General features: G+C 48.1%; 1 protein-coding gene across 1 annotated transcript in view; it reads left to right on the top strand.

Moving 5' to 3' along the window:
• Window positions 1-24,303, top strand: part of Pik3r5 (phosphoinositide-3-kinase regulatory subunit 5) — a 73,348-nt gene extending 49,045 nt beyond the window's left edge. Inside the window, exons 3-19 of the mRNA XM_076869860.1 lie at window positions 663-763; window positions 1,288-1,356; window positions 2,096-2,234; window positions 14,193-14,262; window positions 17,056-17,230; window positions 17,818-17,971; window positions 18,719-18,802; window positions 19,056-19,776; window positions 19,890-20,052; window positions 20,374-20,499; window positions 20,911-21,039; window positions 21,244-21,337; window positions 21,474-21,550; window positions 21,841-21,934; window positions 22,013-22,095; window positions 22,708-22,820; window positions 22,954-24,303. Coding sequence (XP_076725975.1) covers window positions 663-763; window positions 1,288-1,356; window positions 2,096-2,234; window positions 14,193-14,262; window positions 17,056-17,230; window positions 17,818-17,971; window positions 18,719-18,802; window positions 19,056-19,776; window positions 19,890-20,052; window positions 20,374-20,499; window positions 20,911-21,039; window positions 21,244-21,337; window positions 21,474-21,550; window positions 21,841-21,934; window positions 22,013-22,095; window positions 22,708-22,820; window positions 22,954-23,095 — 2,534 coding nt within the window. The 3' untranslated portion in view covers window positions 23,096-24,303. The remainder of the gene's footprint in view (window positions 1-662; window positions 764-1,287; window positions 1,357-2,095; window positions 2,235-14,192; window positions 14,263-17,055; window positions 17,231-17,817; window positions 17,972-18,718; window positions 18,803-19,055; window positions 19,777-19,889; window positions 20,053-20,373; window positions 20,500-20,910; window positions 21,040-21,243; window positions 21,338-21,473; window positions 21,551-21,840; window positions 21,935-22,012; window positions 22,096-22,707; window positions 22,821-22,953) is intronic.
• Window positions 24,304-24,686: the final 383 nt, after the last annotated feature.

The raw sequence follows: 24,686 nt of genomic DNA, 5'->3' as shown, positions 1-24,686 counted from the left end.
ATATAACCTCTCTTAATTCATGTGACCACACCTTTTCATTTTTAGGGGTTTACCCTTGTTGACTTCAGGGAAACAGAGACAAACTAAGAAAGTCTGAGGAAGTTATAGCAACAAAGTGCTCATTATAGCTTTTGAGCTATAAATGAATTTAGCTTCCCCTTCCTGGGTTCCATTACCAGGCAGTTCAGGGAAACTCCATGATTGTCACAGATACCTTCTTGGGTCTTAGGGTGGAGCTGGCTGCTGCTACTCTATTTATTCCACAGTTTCTTAGCTCTGATCTAACTTCCTTGGGTCTCATAGGCACCAGCACACATTGCAGGAAAGCAGGGGAGATGGGAGCACCAGTGCTCCCCAGAGGTGCAGGGGCAGAGTGACCTCAAGTCCATTGGCCTCTAAGGGGATCCCAGCCCATGTCTCCAATCTGTGCTCTTGAGCCTCTTGTGCAGGAATAGGAAATGGGTCATCATGTCTCAATGGGGTAGGGGAGCACATTGGTTCAGCGTGCTCACTAAGGCTATCTTATTTTAGAAAGGAATGTTTCAGTGCCATCCCCAAGAGCAGAATGTCCCAGTATAGATCCTGCCTCTCTATAGCTCCTGAGTGAGGGTGGCCAGAAGAGACCTGAGCTGATCACTTGCCTCTTTTTACTCCCTTTCTAGCGGGGCTGTGTCTGAATTGCTGGAGCCTACAGGAGCTGGTCAGCAGGGACCCGGGCCACTTCCTCATCCTCCTGGAGCAGATCCTGCAGAAAACCCGAGAGGTGAGGGTATTCCCTAGACTTCCAGAACACCTGTGAATCCCAAAGGAGTATTCTGGCTCTTTTTTAAAGAATTCTCTTTTTTTTAATTTTTTTTTTTTTTTTTTTTAGTGAATGATTGAGTTTGGAAAACATGATTTTTCTTCAGTTGGCTCCCTCTATAAAAAGAAAGTCTTCGTTTATCAAGACATCTAAGATTACCTTTCTGGCATTACCATTACCTGGTGCTTTTTATACTGTGATCCTAAGCAAGCCAGTGTAAGCACTAAACGGCTTCTGAAGTGCTTGACTTATAAACCTAAATAAAGAGGACCAACACTCCTGTAGGAACAGGGGAGAGTTTGGTAGAAGGGATTGAATAGGAGTTGTGGCAGGTGCATCATCTATCCAGAGTAAAGAGAAGGAAAAGTCTAAATTTCATCCAGCACAGAAGAGAGAGTTGGGCGAGTTTACTGTGCCTCCATCCCCTCTGAGTTCCAGAATGGGCCATGAGAATGCTGCATTTGACCTCTCCATCCTCTCCACAGGTCCAAGAGAAGGGTACCTATGACCTCCTCACCCCACTGGCTCTACTCTTCTATTCCACTGTCCTCTGTGTAAGTTCACATGGGCCCAAGCAGGAGAGGGAGGAGGGGAGAGGGGAGGAGAACTACGAGTAACTTCTGTCAGGGACACTGTGCTCCCTCCTCTGAGGATCAACAGAGAGAGGAGACTCTAGGTTTTTTATCTTGAGATCGTTTTTGACCCTCTGATGTCTTGAGAGCTACCATCTTGAGGGGCCTCTGGTAATTCCTCGTGGCTGCCATTGTACCTGGCATCTCTGGGCTTCCAAAGAGGAGCTGCTGTGACAGTGTATTCATCAACCACAAGAGAGATTCCATGGAGAGATTTTGTGCTCACCTCAATTTTGACCCCAGTGGTCACTTTCACCCAGTGTGATCATCTCTCATGATCTGGTGACCGAAATGACCGTGTACATGGATTCGTTCTACCCAAAGCATAAACACTTGCCTGTAGTGAGGATGTTTAACTACAGGCTGGAAGAGCCTTCTCCCAAATAAGTGGCAACCATGCACAGGGTAAAATGACCTTGAGGTGAGAACTTTGCAGAGAGGCTCTCTCAAGTTTGGGTAAACTGTGTCTGGTCAAAACCAGGCCCCGGGTGCCATCTTGCCCATCTGTGACTCACTCCCTGAAACTCATTTCTCGTTCTTCCTAATCTTTTTCTGATCATCTTTTGTAGAACATTCCAGAAAGGGAGAAGAAGCTGTCCCGGAATATCAGTGAGTTTTGTTTCTCACCTGAATCTCTCTTGCTGCCCCTTCTCTGTCCTAGACACCACACTTCCCACCAGACTCAGATCTCCTTCTGAAGGCAGCCCGGACCTACCACCGGTTCCTGACCTGGCCTGTTCCTTACTGCAGCATCTGCCAGGAGCTGCTTACCTTCATCGATGCTGAACTCAAGGCCCCAGGTGAGTGTTGAGCACAAGGAGCAGGGCCTCTGTGGTCAGGAAGCTTCTAGCTCTTCTGAAATGTTCTTTGGTTATGACCCTCCTCACCTTTTAATCTTCAGCTCACCTCTGCCCATGCCCTGGTCAAAACCTTCATGGTAAACACAACATCAGGTGCCTGAGTCTGCACAAGCTAAAGCAGTAAGTGTGGAAGGAAACCCAAGGAGAAATCTTTAGGGGAAGCTGGAGCAAGTGTTCAGGACAAGAAGACCCCAGCACTTCACCTGTGCCTCTGCTCCAGGTAGCAAAGGGATCTCCAGGTTTGCTCAGGTCAGCCAGAGAAGCCCCCAGAATATTGACTAGAGATCCTGACTTGTTCTCTTTACCCCAGGAGCAAATTGGCATACGTGGGTTAACAGTGTGGATTAACAGTTAACAGGGGAGGACGGTTGGTGATGGGAAAGGACAGGCTGATGGTCACTATGCAAGTGTGGATGAGGACTTGGTACTGTCCAGGTTTTTACATATGGAGTCTGAAAAGGATGGATTCTTCAGAAATCGAAAATACTATTATAGACATACAAATGAAGTCTAAGAAAACTATGATAGAGCAAGAGAAAACATAATCAAATATGATAGGGTAGCCCTATATTATAATTCATCACAGTGATATTCCAAGGAACAGAGTCGCATAACATCTCAACAGATGTCTCTGAAACATTTGGTAGAATTCAACATGCAGTCCAGATATTCAAAACCTCTCATTATATGGAAACTATTTCCATGGAAGTATTTTAAATATGGCAACAGCCCAAGGTTCAGTACCAGAGGCACTTCCTTTAAACTCAGTTGTCTCTCTTTTTGCTTATAGTTATTTTGCCTATGCAAAAAAGACAGAAATAAAGATATTTCCTCATCAAGAGAAGATAACATTTTAATGATTTAGAGTTCAAACAAGAGGAGTCTAAGAGAATCACCAGAATGAATAATTGTCAGAACTAGAAAACGGGTAGCTTAAGTGTTTTCCCATATACTGATATCAACAGACAAGGATACATAATGAGAGAAAAACAGAATAACAATTAAAAACATGAAAGAAATAACAAATATGAGTAAGCTACATAGATAAAACAAACTATACTGAAGATAAATAATTGAAAAGACATATTGCTGGGTTGAATCAATATTTTAATAACAAGTGTTAGAAAAATAAATGCAATTCTAATCAAAATACCCAACCAGATCTTTTTAAAATTTAACATATTAAGTCTATTTGAAAGAAATAGCATTTATTTGTGCAGTTACCATGCAGTTACTATATATATATATATATATATATATATATATATATATATATTACTATATATATATATATAAGTTACTATATATATATATATATATATATATAAGTTACTATATATATATATATATATATATATATATATATATATATATATATTCTTTTAAAAGAGAATAAAAATGGGGGCTGGGGTTGTAGCTCAGTGGTGGAGCACTTGCCTAGCATGCCCAAGACCCTGGGTTTGATCCTCAGCACTGCATAAAATAAATAAATAAAATAAGGGTATTGTGTCCAACTGCAACTAAAAAATAAATATTTTTTTAAAAAGAGAATAAAAATGTGGCTCAATGGTAGTGTGCTTGCCTAGCACATGTGAGGCACTGGGTTTGATCCTCAGCAGCACATAAAATAAAGGTATTGTATCCATCTACAACTAAAAATATATATATTTAAAAAAATGAGATATTTCCCTTACTAGGTCTTTGAAAGTAGTATAGAGCTATGGTAATTAAATTAGCACCTATTGGTACAAGAATAGATTGATTAATGGAACAAAATATAATATCTAGAAACATAATATTAAAAATTTATTATATGACAAAACAGCATCTGCCAATCAGTGATGAAAGAGTTCAGACATTTAATAAGTGGTATCAGGATAATTAATCTCAAAAAAAAAAAAAAAGACACACCAAAAAATACCCAAATGGATTCCCATCTCAAATAAAACAACTTGCAGATAGATGAAAGGTTTAAGTGTGGAAAACAAAGTCAGGAAAGCAGTAGAAGAAAATAAATTACATCACCCTGGACTGGAGAAGAGTTATCAAACACATCCCCAACGCAAAAGTGATAAAGAGGACTGAGGTTGTGGCTTAGTGGCAGAGTGCTTGTCTAGCACATGTGAGGCACTGGGTTCGATCCTCAGAACCACATAAAAATAAATCCCAGTCAGCTGACTTCCACAATTGATCAGAGCATTTAGCCCTGGCAGCATTTAATTGCATTAAACACACTCAGGATTGAAGTATCAAGTCTTATCCCCCAACTCATGGACCCTAAAAAGCTCAAAACTGAAGTTTTTTTCATAAATTCTTTTGGAAGGGTTCATGACTTCTTTTTCCAATCAATCGGCTGGTCTGTCTTACCCTGGCCAATCAGCTGATCTGTGTGCCTCCCAACCAGTCAGCTGATCTGTCTGCCTCCCAACCAATCAGCTGATCTGTCTGCCTCCCAACCAATCAGCTGATCTCTCTCCCAACCAATCAGCTGGTCTCTCTTTTCCCCCAAACCTCATTGGTCTATCTCCCCACAACCAGTCAGCTGACTGTCACAATTGAGCAGAGCAGATACCAGCTAGGGTTGGCCAACCCCAAAATCTACCCATAAGATGGGCCTCACTTCATTGTAGATACTTGTATATGTTATAAGAAATCGGAACGGCCTCAAAGAGGCCTTGGAGAGGCACTCAGGCAAATTATAAATAGTCTGCCAACATAACTTTCTGAGATACCCTAAATCAACAAACCACTTGAAAGTCTCTCTCTTTCATTGTCTCCTCCCACTTCTCCTCAAAACAAACAGATCTGGACCTCTTTGGGCCTCTTGCTAGTGACTGGAGTTCTCTTACCAGGAAGCCAAGTGTTTCTTCCCTTCTGTAATTTGGAGAGAAAGAATTCAAAATGTATATGCCTTGGCAGGGTCTTTGGCTGATACCAAAGATCTATGACTCTTTCTTATTTTGAAATGGGCAATAGAGATGTTGGGGTGAGGGAGAGGTGTCACCTGTGGGGAGACCGCTTCCCAATTTCAGATAATACCAGCTGGCTCCCCTCTGTGGAATGCGTGCTATACCTTGAGGTATTTTTTGTGGGCAGCCGGGCTGGAGCTCTGTTCTGGGCAACCCAGCAAGCAGATGTGGGGAGGAGGGGTGGGTGGGGGTAAGGCTCAGACCCTGTGCTGAGGGGATGCTACGCCTGAGGCACAAAAGCCACTGCAGAGCAGACACTGGAGATGGAGATGGAAAGAGAAGGAGGGTCTTTTGCCTTGGAGCAGGGAGGACCCTGAGAACCATCACTCAAGGTGCTGAGGGACATTTCCCCTGGGATCACATGAAACTTCAGATATTCTGGTGACCAGGGAGAAGGCAGATGCCTAGAAAGGGAAACTCAGGTCAAGCTGTCCTAGAAATACTAGAAATTTCTCTTCATCCAGGGAAAGCAGAACTGAAATAGGAAACCATTTACTCTACCTCATACCAGAGAATAATTTTCAAACAGTTAAAAAACACATACAAATGGCCAGGTGCAGTGGCACATGCCTGTAATCCTAGAAGCCTAGGAGGCTGAAGCAGGAGGATTGAGAGTTCAAAACCAGTCTCAGCAAAAGCAAGGCAACTAAGCAACTCAGTGAGACTCTGTCTCTAAAATATAAAAGAGGGCTGGGGATGTGGCTCACTGGTCAAGTGCCTGGTACCAATAAATAAATAAATAAACAAACAAACAAGCCAAAATAACAACAAAACACATACAAATGGAACCACCATTTGACCAAGTTATTCCAGTTATCCTGCTCCTCAGCATATATCCAAAAAGTTTAAAATTAGCATACTATAGTGATCAGCCACATCAGTGTTCATAGCAGCACAGTTCACAATAGCTAAGTTATGGAAGCAACCTAGATGCCCATCAGCAGATGAATGTGTAAATAAATTGTGGTATATACACACAATGGAATATTACTCAGCCATAAAGAAGAATAACTTTATGACATTTGCCAGTAAATGGATGGATCTGGAGAATATTATGCTAAGTGAAAGAGCCAATTCCAAAAATCCAAATGGAAACTAAACTGATATGTGGGGGAGGGGAAGAAGCGAAGTTTAGTAGATTAGACAAAGGGGAATGAAAGGAAGTGGGGATAGAAATAGGAAAGATAGTAGAATAAATCTAACATAATGTTTCTATGTACACATATGAAATCACCTAAGTAAACCCCACCATTGTGCCCACCCACAAGAATGGGATCCTGATTAGAATAAGATATATCCCATGCTTGCATAATTTTGTCAAAATGGATTCTACTGTCATGTTTAACTAAAAAAAACCAATAAAATAAAATTTAAAAAATGTAAATGATAAAATGAATTAGATATACAAATCAACACAAGCATAAACTGATGGAAACATTGCATGATAAAAGGCTTTTTCATGAGAATTTTGTAAATATGAACCAAACCTACACAAGTATGGTAATATTTTTATGGATTATTCAAGGATAACAAAAAGTATAGAAAATAACATTGAAGGGCTGAGCAATCATCACTTAACAATATCAGATTCACAACTCAAATGCCCTCTTTTCAGGTTTCATCATTGCAATAAATAATACATAAATACTTAAAGCCAAAAAAAAAAAAAAAAACACACATACAAATATATTGTGAGCCTGTGTTAGAGATGAAGTTAGCTCATTGCTGAGGGAACCATCAAGAGATGGTTTAAAGAAAGATATGAAAAACTGATACAAGTGTCTCATATAAACTAGAGTAAGATTGGAGCTTTGGGTGCTAAAATTAGCTGCTATGGTAAAGAGGAATGAAAACCAGCACTTCTTGGGTTCTGTTTTCTACCCAACAACAATCACTTGCTACTGATCTCACTTCTACAAGTTCATCTCCAGTTTTAAAGAACGTGAGCCCTAATCAATAGCAAACAGTAGGTTAAATAAAATGACCTTCCTCTGCCTGAACCGAAGGTATGTTTATTAGAAAAATCCTTCAGTATGATTTTTGGTGATACTCGTGCCTGAGTCCTCCCTCTTTCCCCAGCAATCCCAGCTGAGGGAGGTAATAGGAGGATGCCACAGTCTGGCTGGGCACAATTCACGAGCCACTTGTCAAGCAGAAACGAACTTTATTTTTAGAACACACGCCATACCACATGAGCTCTTCAGGAATTCCCTCAGAGCCCAACTGCCACCACTGGCTTCCCAGAAGCCTCTCAAGCTCCCCGACTCCTCCTGCTCTTGAGGCTGATTGGCTGGGTCGTGTGGGCGGAGCCAAAAAAAGTTCCCCAATGAGCAGCTCCATGGTCTGAAAGGGGGGTGGGAGCCCAATGAGCATCACCGCAGAGGAGCCAATCAGTTGGTAGCTAGAAGTTTGCTAGGGCCGCTGTGAGCCAATCATCAGCTGGCAGCTGGAAGTTTGCTGGGGCCCCTTCAGCTGTGGCTCTCAACAGGAGGAATTGGCAGAAGGCAAGAATGGAGGCCAGGAACCTGAGGCTTTGGAGAAAGGCCAGATAATTTAGTTGTTACCTGTGCTTGGTACCGGACCAAGGTTTCAGATCCTGGGTCTGCTACTCACTATCTGTAGGGCTTTCAGAGAGACATTTAACTTATATAACCCTCAGTTTCCTCATCTGTCAAGTGAGCCATTTGTAAAGATTAATGCTGCCTACACTGATGTCACATTGCTGTGGTCAGAAGGTGGTGGTGGTAGTTCAAGAGATGGGTCCTGGCAAGGTTGGCAGGGAGAAGGTGACAAGGGGCCTGGGGAGCTGGGCCCTCCACCCCATGGAGCCTTAGTGTCCCGGTTGCCATGGAGATTGTGGCTGGGTGGCAGAGGAAGCGGGCTGGTTATCAAGGCTGGGGGCCTCCCCCTTCTTCCTGACTCCACCCCCAATGGGGTCACCTTCAGCCTGTCTGCTGGGGGTGGCAGGAAACCTCACGTCAGCGCCCCTGGGTCCTGCCACCCCACAGCCCTCTGGAGCTCAGCCCACATGTTTGTTAAATATTTACCCGACACCCACACGACAGTGCAGACCACATACTCTCCTGCAAAGAATTGATCTGTAATGCTGAGTGGCACCCGTGGGCATCTTACGTGCAAGTCACTCAGCAGTCTTCGAAGCACACAAAACCTCAAGGAACGCTGTCCCAGACCACAGCCCTGCAACGTCAGAGACACAGAGAAAGTCGTATTGTCCCATTTCACACACAAGAAAACTCAGAGGATTCAGCATCCCTTTGTCCAAAATGTAAATATCCGGTGCAAGAGAAGGAATATGGATCTCGGTATGACAAAGACCTGTGCTTTGTCACTTACTAGTTGTTGGTCTTGGGCAAGTTATATAGGCTTGCTGAGCTTCCCTGTCAAAAGCAAAACTTAAGTCAATGTTGATGACAACTACGTGAAAGATGAGATCCTTTCACTGACTGTGTGCTGATGGTGTGCTAACCACGGCCGACCATCCGTTGCACGTACTCTTAAAAGGCCTGTTGGGGGCTAGGGTGGTGGCTCAGTGGTAGAGTGCTTGCTTAGCTCGTGTGAGGCATTGGGTTCCATCCTCAGCACCACATTAAGAAATAAATAAGCAAATAAATAAGTAAATATAAAGTTCTAAAAAAAGAACTCCTATTGGGTAGTGACTATCGATACCCATTTTTCAGATGATGAAGCAGAAGCCTGGGCCATTGAGTTAGCTGGTACCCAGTCATGTAGCTCCTAGATGACTCTTTGGTTCCAGAAACCATAACCTATTCTCCTGTTTGCATAATGCTCTCTACCTGCAGGCAGAGAACAGGTGACTGACTGTGTGAACCAAAGACCCTGGGCTGTTCCAGCTGTCTTTTTGTGTAACTTTCCTTTCTGGGGAATATCTTTTATTTTTTCCCCTTTTGGATACCACCAATGCTTTCCTGCCCTTTGACTTCCTGTCAAAGTAGAAGAAACCTCAACCTCAGCTCATTCAGTTTTGCCTAACAAATGGTAGCGGGTGAATTCTAGATAGTCTTCTATGGTAATAAGATTCTCTTAAGATATTACTCATTAAGACATTTGATTTTTGTTCTTTTTTGGTCTCTGACGATAGGATAAAGGGTTTAGTTCATTTGAAAGAATGAATTTCAAACATCATTGACTAGTGGGTGGGGGAGATTTAGGGAAAAGGGCAGAGGGCAGGTGTCCCAAGAAAACCCAGGTTGTGATCAATTAAGACTAAACTGGCTGCATATAACAGAAAGCCCCAAATAACAGTGGCTTAAATTCATAACGATTTATTTTTCCCGACTACAAAAGGAAACAAAAAAAATCTGGAAGAAGGTAGTCCAGCATTGGTAAGTGACCCTACAAACACCCTAGACTGGCCTTCTCTCACCTTTCTGTTCTACCATCCTTAGTTGGAGGCATTATCCTCAAGAACATTTCATGGTATAAGATGGCTGCTGGTGCTCTGGCCATCATATCCACATTGTAGTTCACAGAAAGGAGGAAGGGAGAGAGGTTGCCAAAATGAATCCAGCCAACATCTTCTGCAAGGGTGGTTGAGAAGTGTGACTTCATAGCCTGGTGTCTCATTAGTGAGAAAGAAAAATGGATATTTCATAGATGATTAGAAGTTTCTGCTGCCTAAGATTTACTTATAAAAGTGGTACGGAAAACCCAAATTGGGCCCATTGGTGTGACTCTTGGTAGGGTGGTGAGAGGGGTGTCATGACAGGTCTTGCCTCACTTACCCCCAGGCCTGAGGCTCTGCAAAGCTGGAGGAACTCACCCCACAGGCATTTCTGTGGCTTCACACCAGCATGTGTCTTTTGTTATCATTGTCCTGTTGGTTCCAAGAATTGAAACCCACTCTGGCAGCACGGAGATCTGCGCACCAGTTTCCTTCCCCTTAGTATTTTCCTCTTGCCTTTCCTAACCGCATCTCTTCCCATCCTCCACTTCTCTGCTCCCGGACTCCCATCTGGCAGGGATCCCAGGTCTTCCTGGCCATGTCCTCCCCCTGGCTTTGTTTGAAGTCTGTGCTGTTTCTTCCTGCCCAGGGCCTGCTGAGGCTATGTGGCCACCAGTCTCAGGTTTCTCTAGCCCCTCTAGAATCCAGGATCTCAAGATGGGGAGCAAGAAGGTGTTACTCATGGGACCCCCATTGGGAGAAAGTATAAGAGAAACCTCGTTGCTGGGAGTGTCTGCTATAGATCAGGCTTTTCAGCCGTCAGCCATGAGCTGACATTAATTACAGAAACTGGAGGACTCAACGACACCATCTTTTGGGATTGCAACACAGTTAGGCTGGGCTCTGCTTGACATTAGTGCATGGACTTTGTGAAATCTTGCTTTTGGGCCTGGTGAGAGGAGACTTGAGTCAAATTGTTGTTGCTGCCTGCCTCACCTGTGCCAGGTACTCCCAGCAGCCTCTGTGAGGTGCGCTGGTGTGTGGTTGACCTTATGCTAGTATTTGTTTGAGGGCAGAAGCGGTGCCTTTTCTATGTCCTTGGTCTTCACAGTCTGCTGTCCTGTGTAGAGAGCCATCTATTTGCCACCTTAAGAAGAGGCGGAAGCCTCAGTGGGCAAATGTGGTTCAACTGTGAAGGGTCCTGAATGCCTGGGCAAGGAGGTGGAACTTCACCATGACCACCTGGCACCCTGTGAGTACCCATTTTCTGTCCATAAGGGCTGGCTCCACTCCGCTTCCTAATGGCAGGAACCTGAAAATAAGCACCACCCAGGCCGTGTTTTTTTGGGTTTTTTTTGTTTGTTTGTTTGTTTTTTGGCTGTTCAACCTCTGCAGTTGGGGTCTAAGGAGCAACCTCAGAAACTTGGTCCCATCTGCTAAGGAGACCAAATGTGTCTTTCAGTTTTCCATCACCATAACAAGATATCGGCCATGTCCATCACTATAACAAAGTAGCCAAGAAAATTAATTTATAAAGAGAAAAGGTTTATCTGGGTTCACAGTCTGGAAAGTGCCAGCCCATGATCAAGTGGGTCCCCATTGCTTTGGGCATGTGGTGAGGTGGCACCTCATGAGGGCAGCCCTCAATGACCTAAGGACTACTGTCCAGGAGGCCCTACTTCCCAAAATTTCCATCACTTCCCAATAAATAACACCACCTTGGAGCAAGCGTTAACAAATGGGCTTTGGGGGACTCTTATGATTCAAGTGATAGCCTGAGGGATGGGTCAAGCTTCCTGTTGAGGGAATGGGGTGTGGGGTTAAAGGTGATCTTAGTACTGGTACTGCCACCTGCCTTAGCAGTGATGATCTTTCTGGTGCCACCAGGGAACAAAATGGAAAGCAAGGTCCATCTGGCTTGCAGGATGTTGGGAGACATTTCTAACCTCACAACGTTCCCCAACAAATAGGGAGTTGGAGTACAATTTCTAAACCCAGTTCAGAGAGTCAGTTTGCAAAAAAAAAAAAAAAAAAAAAGTCAATGGGATCAAAGCCTTCCTTCCCATTACAGGATGTTCTAATTTGTTCCCAGTCTGACTCCAGCTCCTCCAATCATCCCCCAAAACTCCACACCCCATGATGCGCATTGAGACCATTACCAAGAGAGGCCAAGAGAGGGGACTTGATGGGGTGGTCAGGGTGGGGTTGGGGGTTTTGTCTGATGATTGTATGCTCCACTTGGCGACGGCTGAGGTCTTGGGTATTCGCCAGGCCAACCAGCTCTGAAAACGGCTTCCTCTGGGTCAGGGTGTGCTGCAGGTGCCCTTTCACATAGCCCCCCAAGAATGAACCAAAAAAACCCAGACGCCGTTACGGGGAGTCCATGCAAGGAATAGGGAGCAACCCCAGCTCTAACTGTACTGTCGTCCTAAAATAAGGCTAGGAAGATGTCCCAAGATACGTGGGGATAGGAATGTAAGAGGTTAAAGGACATTTCTCATGACGGAGCTACAGAGGAACAGAATCCGTAGACACTTCATAGACAGAATCCCAGGAAGAGTGATGGTTAAGACTGAGCGGTTGTATTGGGGGACAGGGGTAATCCCGGTAAGCTCTGGGAGGGCAAGTGGGGTCGGAAGCATTTTGAAGGAAACCTGATGTGGAAGGAGAGTGACTTCACAGCCTGCTGCTCCCCAGAGTGTGACCAACTGTATGTCCTGGGTCGACAGAGGCAGAGTTGGGGGTGGAGGTGAGAGGTCAGTGGGATGTGGGCTTTGTGTTAAAAATAAGTAAATAAACAGGGCTGAGGATGGAGCTCAGTGTAGAGAGCTTACCTAGCATGGCCTGGGCCCTGGGTTCCATCCTTAGCACTGGAAAAAAAGAAAAAGAAAAAAAAATGGTAAAAAAAGAAATGGTAAAAGAAAAGAGAAACAAAGTTAGGAGGTTTATCTTGTGTGTGTGTTTTGCAGTCAGGGAGACTGGGGGATATCCATTTGTCTCCACTGTATTCTAGTGGGGGCGGGGGAGGTTCAAGCGGAGCTTTTTCCTGTAATGTATGTGAGCAGCCACCAGATGGTGTCCCAAATCCTGAGAGTGACAGCATGATCTCAGGGATTTAGCAGCACAGATAGAACATCAACTTCGACTCATGTGCCAATTACATCAATTCAACATCATCTAAATGACTGACACTCAAGGCCATTCAGTCCCAAGGTAGAAGAACATGATTTGGCAATTTTCTGCCATTTACTAATCAAAAATCATGGACTTTCTGTTTATAGCTGTCTCTATAGCCCTGATCTTGGCTTGCGTATCAGAGGACATGTCCCTCTGGCGTCATAGTTCAACCCCAGACCCAGGTGGCCTGCTCCCCACAGGGACTTCCCTGTGACCACCTCCAACCTCTGATAAGAGGGTAGCCTGCTCCCCACAGCCCCAGCCCGGCCTCTGTTTCCCTTGGTCTGTGGGAGAGTGGGTTGTTGAAGCTCGTCACGGGTGACACAGAACTGAATAAAGAGATACTGTCCAACTGAGTCACATGGCAGGAAAAAATGTTTGGTTGGTTTCTTCCCAGGGGGGTTTGAAGTCTCAGGAGAGGGAGAGGTGGAAGAGGCTGGAGAGGAAGGGATGTAAGCTGGGAGGAGAGCGGGGCTCAGACTTCAGAGAAAGTAGCATTAGGCAAGGCAGCAGCTGCCCATGGGGTGCAGGAAGCCAGGCAGAGGTGTGGATGTTGGACGGTTGCTGCCTGGCTGGAACTGAGGCTGAGCCGGGGGACCGAGGGATGCCTGGGACGCACACCCACCAGGACCGTGGGTTGTGGTGGTTGGTGCCGGGGACCCAGGAACACCTAGATAGTGTGTGACTCCACCGCCTTCTGTGCCCAGGCTCTCCCTCTCAGGATACTCTGCTTCACAATCTCTAATGTTCTAGACTTTTGTGGATTCCAGATGGGGCTTAGGAAGCATAGACTGTTTAGGGCCTCAGAGGCCACCCATCTAAGCTCCCCCTCACATGAGGAACTGAGACCCCCAGGTAAAATGACCTGTCCAACGTCATATGGAAGAGTCAGGATAGAATTCAAGCTTCCGACCAGGGTTCCAGCCCTGGATCCTTTTCTTCCTCTGTCAGGCTGCCCCCTGCCTGGGGACAGGGCCTGGGCAGACTGGCTGAGAGGGGACTGGGCAGCCCTTTGGATGGAGGGGCAACCAGGGTGGAAAGCCCCCCAAAATGGGTGAGGCTCAGGATGGATTTGGGGGGGGTGGAGGCTGAGGTCACAAAGGTGGGATAAGGGAGTCACTTGTGAAGAATGACCAAAATCACAGAGGTAAACGCCAGGCACATGGAAGGTCCAAATAGCAGCTCTCTGACCCAGGGTTTCCTGAGCCTCATCCACAGGCACTTCTGACCTGACTGACCAGTGCCTGGCTTGTTGCAAGGCATGAGGACATGATTGCTAAAGGAAGAGATCAGCCCATGAACTCTTTTTTCTTTGTTCTTGGCCCACAGGAATCTCCTACCAGAGACTGGTACGGTCCGAGCAGGGTCTGTCCATCAGGAGTCAACGAAGCTCCACCGTGTGAGTTTTCTTGGGGCAGGGGCAAACCAGAAGAGGACCTCCCTCCCTTTCCCCATCCTCTCTACCCTGGCATCTGGCATCCTCTCCAACATTGCACCTTTTCCCACCCTAGTCACCAGTTAACAGGCTTCAAGGGGACCAAGAACCCTCTGAATGCTGGTGATGTTTTGTATATAACTTCATTTTTCTGGGAAGAGGGTCTTCTTGCAGACTCTTGAAAGGGGTCTGCATCCGTCATGCCAGGTATTGGGTGCACATTACCTCTTGCATCCCTACTTCTCAGGAGAGGAAACTGGAAGTCAGAGAAGCCAAACAACTTCCCCAAGGTCATATAACTAGTGAGTGTGTGACCAGGATTTGAGCCTCAGTCTTACTCAAAGGTCTTTGCTCTTTCTGCCGTGTCTTTCTCCTGTTACTAAAACAGTTGTTTTCCAAACTCTTTCGACCAGGATATACAATTTAAAAAATACATTCTTCTATGATAGACTGGCACACAGAGAGAGAGCTGAAACATTTTTCATGAACTGAAACTTACCCCCGTTATCTAGGATGAGCTCTGTCCTATTCGGCATGATTTTATTTAAATAACAAGTTCTGTTGTGACACCCCAAACCCATTTCATTAACCCACTCTTGGGTTCTGGCCTGCAGTTTGAAAAGCATCAGAATGGAGGTACCCGTTCTGAGGATCCCTGGAGATCTCAAAGTTATGTGGGTTCTGTCTCATCGTCATCTCACTTTGACATGCTGCAAACCCAGGGACCCTGACCTCCACCAACTCAGACATTTTAGCCGCCCCATCCCTCCCACCCAACAACCTAGGGGTTCACTTCACATTGAGCAAATGCTTCTTGAGGTGGTTGAAACACTTCTGGGTAAAAACAAGCAAATAAAAAAGTCTATGGTAGATGTTGAGACAGAAAGGACATAAAAATGTCTTAGAGTAGCCCCCTCTTATCTGCCAGCGATACGTTCTAAGGCATGCAATGAATGCTTGAAACTGCAGATAGTTACTGAACTCTATATGTGCTGAGAACTTTCACCTTTTCACTTAAAGGAAACATTTTGTGGTGGGTTTTGCATATCAGAATTTTCAGCCTCACTAATCTTGTGCTTTGTGGCCAATATCAAGTAAAATAAGGGTTCCTTAAGCACAAGCACATGACACCATGACAATCTAAGTGATCACTGAGACAGCGACTGAGTGACTAATGAGCAGATAGTATATGCTGTGCTGGACAAAGGAATGATTTATGTCCCAGGTGGGCTGCAGCTGGACTGTTCAAGATTTCAACATGTTACTCAGAATGGTATGCAATTTAAAATTTATGAATCCCTTACTCCTGGAATTTTTCATTTGATATTTTCAGAGCATGATTGACTATAGGTAAACAAAACTGTAGATAATGGCGGGGGTGGGGTGGACTACAGGCAGGTGGGCTGGTGAATAATCTCCTATACCTTTAAGGTACTTACTGGGCTTTGAGCACTACCTTCACATGTGTTAATCCATTTAATCTCATGTTAATCCTGTGAGAAAGGTGTTTTTCAGATAAGGGAACAGAGAGGTTAGTGGGAAGAGCTTAGGGTTGGAAGATGGTCTCACTTCGTTAATTATAAACTGAGAATGATGAAAAGTTCTTGAACAATGAAATAATGCAGGATCTCAGTCTTGCCCTTCACATAGTGAGGCTTAGCACATGCCCATGGCGGGGTGGTGGTGGGGGCGGGGAGTGCATAGGAAAAAATCAAGCACTCAGCAAGGGAGATGCCACTTATGAGAGCCTGCCTCCTTTTTTCTGAAAAATGGGGAAATCAAAAACTTTCTGTCTAGTTGATGGGGACTCTGTTCTGTTTCTCTGCCCTGACCCTGGGACTCAGCTCTGGGACAGACATCCACAAAGCCTGCAGGGAACCCTACTTACATAGTTTTTCTTTGCTCTGAGTTTTAATAACTTGGAATTGTGAGGATAAGAAGAAGCTTATGATTATATTATATGACTATTACCATGGTTCAAATTTGCTCTAAGGTCATGCAGTCATGGAGGGCTTGGCACGGGGGAAATGAGAAGGCCACATGTTGACCATCAGTATCTGATGAGTCTCCCTAACATTCGGGTATGTTTAAAAGTCTCCATAATAAAGAAATTTAAACACTAGCACCAAGAGGGAACCCAGATTTCCAGTGGGAAGGGAGGTGGAGGTGGCTGAGCCAATACCCACCCCTTAGCCCAATGTGAGCCTGCATGATGGCTTTGGGCTAATTTGAAAACATGCCCCATGAGAGAAGGAATCAGATGAAGCCCTCACTGGCATCCCTTCCTATGGGCAGATGCTGCCCCACTCCATGAGGAATTTCAGGCCCTACCTGCCTCAGCCAGAAATCATGTGGCTGCCTTACTCCCCTCTCCCCCTCAAAAATGGTCAATGGGCTCCAAAACTACCATCTTCTTTTGAATAATGTGCATCCACCTATATGTCCCATGGGGGGAAATGTTTATATAAAAAGATAAGATTCATTTTAAAAAATTAAGTTCAGTTTGGAAAGTCTTTGAAAGCTCCAGTTGAAAGATACTCTAAAGTAGACCACAAGCCTTCCTCTTGGAAATGGGACCCTTGAGCCCTCCAGGACTCTCTCCTGGCCTCCTGCTATTGCTTGCTCAAGCCATCCTGGACTGTGAGGAGGCCCAGGCCTCTGCAGAGCTGAGCTCCGAGCTCTGCAGGGCAAGGTGTGTGGCTGTGCCTTGGCCTGTGGCACACCCCAGATCTCACATCTCGTCCTCCGTGTCTCCAGCACTGTGCTGTTGCTGAACCCAGTGGAGGTGCAGGCTGAGTTCCTTGCCGTGGCTGACAAGTTGAGTGCACCCGCACACTCACCCCACAGCACCTACACCACCCTGCTCCTGCATGCCTTCCAGGCCATCTTTGGTGCCCACTGTGACCTCCCTGGCCTGCACTGCAGGCTGCAGGTATGGGCCTGGGACCCTGGGGCTCTGGTGACTTCTGGCACTTCCCGTGAGAGGCACAGCTCCCTCTCTGTTCCATCTCGGCTGCAGACTTCTGGTATACCCTGGCCTCCCTTACTCTGAGTGACACTGCAAGACAATGGCTAGATCCTGGCCAGAGTTAGGTGGCATCCTGGGTAATGGGGCTGGGTGCTGATGCCTGGTGCCTCAGAAGAAGGCACCAGGAATGGGAATGGGCTTTTGACTGAGACCAGGCTTTTAGTTCTGGCTCTGTGATCAGGCAGCTGTGCCATCCTGGATAGCCCCTTCTCCTCTCTGGGTACAGTGAGCAGTCTAAAGTCCTTCCTGCTCTGCAGTATCCTGCCTCTGGGCCTCTCTCTCCTGACCATTTCCTGAGAGTAGAGAGGAGGCGGGGGGAGGCCCAGCTCCCTGGCCAGCCATAGTAGACGTGGGAAGTCAGACCAGAGTGCAGACTGGTGGTGGCTGCCTTGGTCAAGACCCTAGGAACAGAGAAAAAAAAAAAAAAAAAAAAAAAAGCAGATATCCCGGCGACTGGACAGGAGCAAACCTCATCTCTCCTGGACTTTCAGTCCAAGACCCTGGCAGAGCTTGAGGACATCTTCACAGAGGTTGCTGAGGCACAGGAGCAGGCATCTGAAGCTGGGAATGCAACCGAGGCTCGGAAGTGGCTCAGGACGAAGCTCCAGGCTGTGGGAGAGAAAGCTGGCTTTTCTGACGTCTTGGGTGAGGTTCTGGGTTCAGGGGGGCTTTGTTATCTTCCCCTATCACCTGTTCTAGCTCCCAGGGGGGTGTAGGTCAATGGGCTGATGGCTCTGCTCTACCCAACCATTCAGGGATCCAGGTTTGTCAGTTTTTTATTGCTCCACCATCCCTTAGGGCACGGATCTGTCTGCAGGTGCAGGGTTGGCTTGCTATCTATCATGTTGGCAGCTTGTAGGAAAAAGAAAAGATGGTGCCTGCTGGGGTCCTGGGGCTTGGTTGTTTTGTTGACGGTATTGTAGAAGCTGCATGCATCACTTCCACATGTACCCCTTTACCCACCTGTGTAACATGGCCACACTGTGCCCCCAAGGAGCCTGGGAAATGCCCTCTCTACAATTCTTCCAATAAGGGAGCACAGATTTGAGGGAACACTTAGCAGTTTCCATGACAATATTTCTCATACAAACCTTTGAAGATGGTTCTATTCTTTTCCCATTGGGACATGGTAAAAGGAGGCTCAGGGACTGTGAGGTGGCCATATCCACCCAACTAATCAAGTGCATGGCTTTATACAGTGTACTTCAAAGAAGAGCCCTCTGGCTGGGAGCCAGGCATGCTGGCTCTAACTTGGCCTTACTCTGTCCAGGTGTATGGCTCTGTGCCAGTCCTACCCCAACTCTGGTCTTTTCTCTAAGTCAAAGGGTCTGGGCTGGATATTCTCCAAGACCCCTTCTCAGTCCTCTTCTCCTGCCCTCACTCCTCTTACAGACACCGCAAAACCCGGGAAGCTCCACACCATCCCCATCCCTGTCGCCAGGTGCTATACCTACAGCTGGAACCAGGATAGCTTTGGTAAGGATCTGGCTGGACCCTGGGACACCTGCCCACCACACTGTATGAGCTCTTTGTGGTCCTGGGTCTGTACTGCTGCCTTCTCCCTCTTCCCATGGACCCTCAAAGTCCCTAAGCAGAGCAGGGGGTAGCACTGAGTCCTAGGCTGGCCCAGCCCCCGCCCCTTCCTGCTTCTCCCTAAACCTGCCAGAGCCTTTCCCTCAGAAGTGATTCTAAGACCACCCACCCAGACACTGCCCTTTCTTCCCTGTAGATATCCTACAGGAAATCCTACTCAAGGAACAGGAGTTGCTGCAACCAGGGATCCTAGGGGATGACGAAGAAGAGGAAGAAGAGGAGGAGGAGGAGGAGGAGGACTTGGAAACGGATGGACACTGTGCTGAGAGGGACTCACTGCTCTCCACGAACTCTTTGGTGTCCCATGACTCCACCCTATCTCTTGCCTCCTCTCAGGCCTCAGGGCCAGAGCTCTCCCGCCATCTGCTGACCTCCTTTGTCTCAGGCCTCTCCGATGGCATGGACAGTGGCTATGTGGAGGACAGTGAGGAGAGCTCCTCCGAGTGGCCCAAGAGGCTTGGTAGCCAGGAATGCAGGAGCCACCGCAGGCCTGGGCAAAAGTTCAACAAAATCTATAAAATCATCAAGAGCACCAGCCAGCTGGTACTGCGGAGGAACTCTCGGGGCCTAGAGAGTGGCTCGGACACAGCCCTGCCCCTGCGAAGGGCGGGGAGCCTCTGCAGCCCACTGGACAGCCCAACACTGCCCCCCTCCCGGGCACAGCGCTCACGATCCCTGCCCCAGCCCAAGCTCAGCACCCAGCTGCCCAGCTGGCTCCTGGCCCCTGCCCCATGCCACCAGCGCCGCCGCCCCTTCCTGAGTGGGGATGAGGACCCCAAGGCGTCCACACTTCGGGTTGTGGTCTTTGGCTCCGACAGGGTTTCAGGGAAAGTGGCTCGGGCATATAGTAACCTCCGGTAAGACCCATCATGGGGCACATGGCTCTGCTCTGTGTTATTCTAGTGGAAACCAGAAGTTGAGTATCCAAGAGCGACCGAGGACTCACTTCTCACTATCTTCTTTTCACCAGGAGGTTGGAGAACAATCGCCCGCTCCTCACACGGCTGTTCAAGCTGCAGTTCTTCTACGTGCCTGTGAAGCGAAGCCATGCAACTGGCTCGGGTGCCTGCCCAGCCCCTCCGAGCCAGATGTCTCCACCCCCCACAGACTCCCCGAGGCAGCCAAACCCACCAGTATGTCCCCAGTCCCCTGCCAAGTAGGATGGGAAAGTGGATGTGAGCAGGTTCCAGGTCCCTAAAGGGAGCTGATTGGGAGTCAGCCTAAGCAATCAGTTGCGTTTCCAGGGCTCTACCTTCTGCCTGACCGGCACTCCCAGGTTCCTGCCTGCACTTGGGTACATCATTTTGCCGTATGACAAAGACCAAAAGTTGTCATACTTCTCCAAGAGCAAGGAAAATCTTAGCTGGGGGCTGCAGGTGTGGTTCAGGGGCCCCTGCAGCAAAGATGGACAGGCCTCCTGGGTAGCTGGGAATGACTCTTGTCCCTTGCCTCAGGAGCTGGGCACACCCCCATGGGAGGACAGTACAAATGACATCTCCCACTACCTTGGCATGCTTGACCCCTGGTATGAGCGCAATGTGCTGGGCCTCATGCACCTGCCACCTGAAGTCCTGTGCCAGGTAAGTGGCCCTTGGGGTTGGGGTTGGGGTTGGAACCTGCTGGCTATTGTCACTGAGCCTCAGTTAGAAGGCTGTGGGTTTGCTTTAGGCTTCCAGGAAGAACTGGGGCTTACTTTAAAAAGAGTAGGAAGCTTTCTTCCTCAACTCCTGGCTTGTCCTGGTTGGTCAGGGGCCTTCCTGGAGGCCTATGTGTCAGATGAGGAGGGTGTGAGGCTGCATGGTGCTCCCCAGCCAGCCCCTCCAGCTTCTCTCTCACCCTCTCTCTCCCACCCGCCACCCCCCGACCCCGGTTCCGTCTGCCTCTGAATCTCTCCTCTCTCTGCCTGTGTGTGTCTTTTCCTCTCTTCCTCCCACTACCTCTCTTTCTGTCTCTTTGTGCCTCTGGCTTGGCTCCCCCTCCCCTGGCCACAGCACTCCCTGAAGGCTGAGTCCCGGCCCCTGGAGGGCTCCCCTGCCCAGCTGCCCATCCTGGCTGACATGCTGCTCTACTACTGCCGCTTCGCTGCCCGGCCGGTACTGCTGCAGGTCTATCAGACGGAGGTAAGGTCTGCCCTGCCCATTCCATCTCCTTACCCACACTCCCTGGCAGCCAGGGTCCGCATTGCCAAGTCCCAGGCTATGTCGTGCTGGGCCTATAGGCCCCCACCCACTCCCACCCGCTGCCATCAGCTAGACTGGAGGAGCCGGGTGGGACCTCCCCGCGCAGAGGCCCACACTAATGCCTGTGCTCCTGCCCACTCCAAGCTGACCTTCGACACTGGGGAGAAGACGACGGAGATCTTTATCCACTCCCTGGAACTTGGTCACTCTGCCACCACGCGAGCTATCAAGGCTTCAGGTGTGAACTGCAGGAGCCCAGTGTGGAGGCAGGCGGGGAGGGGGGCGGGGCTAAAATGAGGCCGCCTCCTGGGAGGCGGGGCCCAGTGGGGGCGGGGCCTTGGGAGAAGAGACCTTGAAGACTGTGTGTGGCACAGGTCCTGGCAGCAAGCGGCTGGGCATCGATGGCGACCGGGAGGCCGTCCCTCTAACACTACAGATTGTTTACAGCAAGGTAAGACCGATGCCCTCCGGGGATCTGCTGCTGATCCTCCACCAGAGCTTGGTCCCGGAGCAGGACTTATTGGTTGCTGGGTCGGGTGGGGTGACATGGCAGGGAAGGATTTTGAGCCTGACCTGAGCCACCCTTGACCTTTAGACTCCTGAAGCAAGCTCCCTTGGGTGCTGAGAAAAGATGGCCAGAGGAGAGAGCAGACAGCTCTCTCGGGTGGCCTCTAGAGCCTCCCAAGGCAGCAGGCACAGGGGTCTGTGGGCTGAGAGGGTCTGGCTGTGCTGCATTTCCAGGGAGCCATCAGTGGAAGAAGCCGCTGGAGCAACGTGGAGAAGGTCTGCACCTCTGTCAACCTCAACAAGGCCTGCCAGAAGCAGGAGGAGCTAGGTGAGTGCGGTGGGTGGGGTGGGGGTGGCATGGCAGGGAGGGATTTTGAGCCTGACCTCAGCCACCCTTGACCTTCAGACTCCAGTATGGAGGCGCTGACGCTAACCCTAACAGAAGTGGTGAAAAGGCAGAACCCCAAATCCAAGAAGGGTTTTAACCAGGTAAGAGCTTCCTTCTCCCTCCAGTGTGCCCGAGTTCCTGCGTATTGGGGTGTGTGTGTGTGTGTGTGTGTGTGTGTGTGTGTGAGAGAGAGAGAGAGAATGTACACATGTACACCTGTAAGTGAGAGAGAGAAAGAAGGAGTGTCCCTGGCAGGGCCTGTAGATGGGAAAGGAGAGGCAAGTGAGAGCTTTGGCTTGGGGTATGCAGAGGTATGCAGTGTCATGGGTGTCTGGGAGAGAAGGGTGCCCTGCCAGAGGATGTGTATGTGGAAAGGTTGTGTGGTACGGGGATCCCTGAGTCCAGGGCAGAGTGTACCCTGTTCCGGGGACACTGGGGCTCTCACAGTATAGAGAGCAGTGCCATCTCCCCAGAGAGCACTTCTTCCAGACTCAGGAAAGAGGCCAGAGTGGAGGCAGGGGCTGATGGAGGCCTCAGGACCACCACCCCGCCCCGCCCCCTGCAACCTGACCATTGGCTCTGGAGAACTTCCACCCCAACTCCTGTCCATTACTCCTCCAGGCCTGATGGGCAATTCTGGGGGAAGGAACTACTGAGGTCTGACAGTGTTGGGTGGCCAAGGCTCCAGGGTCTGACCCTTGCTTCCCTTCCAGATTAGCACATCGCAGATTAAAGTGGACAAGGTACAGATCATTGGCTCCAATGGCTGCCCTTTTGCCGTGTGTCTAGACCAGGATGAGAGAAAGATCCTGCAGAGTGTGGTCAGGTAGGAAATGGTGGAGAAGTTCAGCGGTAGTAAAACGGGGTCCCAGAGAGGGGATTGGTTTCTCTTCTACCCAGGAGGCCTGGAAAGACCTGGAGAGATCTCAACCCGCACTTACCCCTGCCCTGCCCCCCAGGTGTGAGGTGTCACCATGCTACAAGCCAGAGAAGAGAGGCCTACCGCCCCAGAAATCCCCTGACCTGCTGGCCCAGCCCACACCCGACCTCTGCTCCCTCCTCTGCCTGCCCATCATGACTTTCAGCGGAGCTCTGCCCTAGCGTGACCGTGGCACCAGGCTGAACAGAAAGCCGAGGCGACCCCTATGGACTCCTCTTCCCGGAAGTTACTCCTGTAGAGAACTGAGTGGTCCTGTGCCAGGGACCTGCAGTGGGCCTAGGGTGTGGTGGTAGAAGGTCTCTGGGGCCTCAGGAAGGAGCCTGGGCACCTAGCTTCTCAGATTCCTCACAGCAGAGGGAGAGGGATGGGTGAGTGGACTTCCAACGGGTTATCTGATACTCTAGCACTCCAGAGGAGCCTCTATTTAGGGCTCCTCTCCTCACCCTTGGCTGGGCCCATCCTTGCTTTGTCAAAGACGTGGGGAGTACTGTGTCTGGAGTCCAGTCCTCTCTACTCTGGAGCACAGGTGGGAGAAATATAGATGAGACTTTTCTGGACTTGACCTTCAATCCTGTCTCCTCACCCCTCACCCCAGAAACATGTGCACATTCACACATACTTTTTTCTCAGACTCTCTGAAAAACAGCACTACTATTTGACCTGTTTGCTTCCAGGACCTAGGACAGATGCTCTCTTGAACCCCTTTCTGGATGTGAGATCCTGGGGAGACAAGACAAGCTTAAATTGAGTAGTGGTTCGGTTACCTTCTAGCTAAAGGACCAAAGGAAGTGAATAACTTCTTTTGAGTTTCATTTCCTTAGCACCAAATGAGAGGGGAAATTAAACTTCTGGAAAGGGTTTGAAAAGAAAAGAAAAGAAAAAAAAAAGAGTTGTCCACAAACCACCTAGCCCAGTGCCTCGCTGTGGTAGGTGCTCAGCAAGGACTGGAGACTTCCCATCTCAATGCTGATTCCCCTGTCCTTGGTCATGGCATGCTCACGCTGCCTCTGGGATGCTCCTTATTCAATCCATCCCCGTTCATGATGAGGCAGAACTCCTTACCGCCCCAGAGAGGGAGTAAGGAGTGAGCCGTTGTACCTTCCAAAGAAGGAATTGCCTTTGTCAGCTTCAGAGGAGGGCTTCTCAGGTGCTGTACCCTTCACCCCCTTCTCTATCAGGTAATCCCAGTGCTCCCCCCCACCACCACTCCATCATGCTCCATGGACTGATACACATTTTGTGCATCCTCACAAGTTCACTAGAAATGTGGGCAAGATCTCAGAGGAGTAGAAGATGGAAGACTGGCATCATGTGCTTACAGCCTGACTCGGGGGGGACCTGAGACTCATACATAGGCAATCAGCAAAATGACAAGGTCAAGAACTAATGTATGGTGTTTAATATTATTGTTAAATAAAACTCAATTTGTTTCATATTTAACGACCTACTGTTATTTTGCTACATGACAGTTCACTGCTAGTTAAGACAGTTTACCTAAATCATTTCATACGTAGAAGTAAGATTCTTGGAGAATTGCTTTGATTATCTTTTTGTAATTTTTTCACTGTGTAAAAAAAAAAATACATCTGTGTTACAATTTCCCCGGCACCGTTCTATTTAGGCCTCATCATACACCTTGACACACAAAACAACAACAACAACAAAAACCTGCACAAAACAAATAAAATTGCTATATCTAAAGGCTCAACATTTCCTATGCCACTTCACTTGGGAAATATAAGCCCATCTATC

Source organism: Callospermophilus lateralis, chromosome 11 (genome assembly GCF_048772815.1).
Source record: "Callospermophilus lateralis isolate mCalLat2 chromosome 11, mCalLat2.hap1, whole genome shotgun sequence".
Classification (NCBI taxonomy): Eukaryota; Metazoa; Chordata; class Mammalia; order Rodentia; family Sciuridae; genus Callospermophilus; species Callospermophilus lateralis.
The sequence above is the reverse complement of the archived record's forward strand: the minus strand, read 5'-3'. Positions and strand labels throughout refer to the sequence as shown.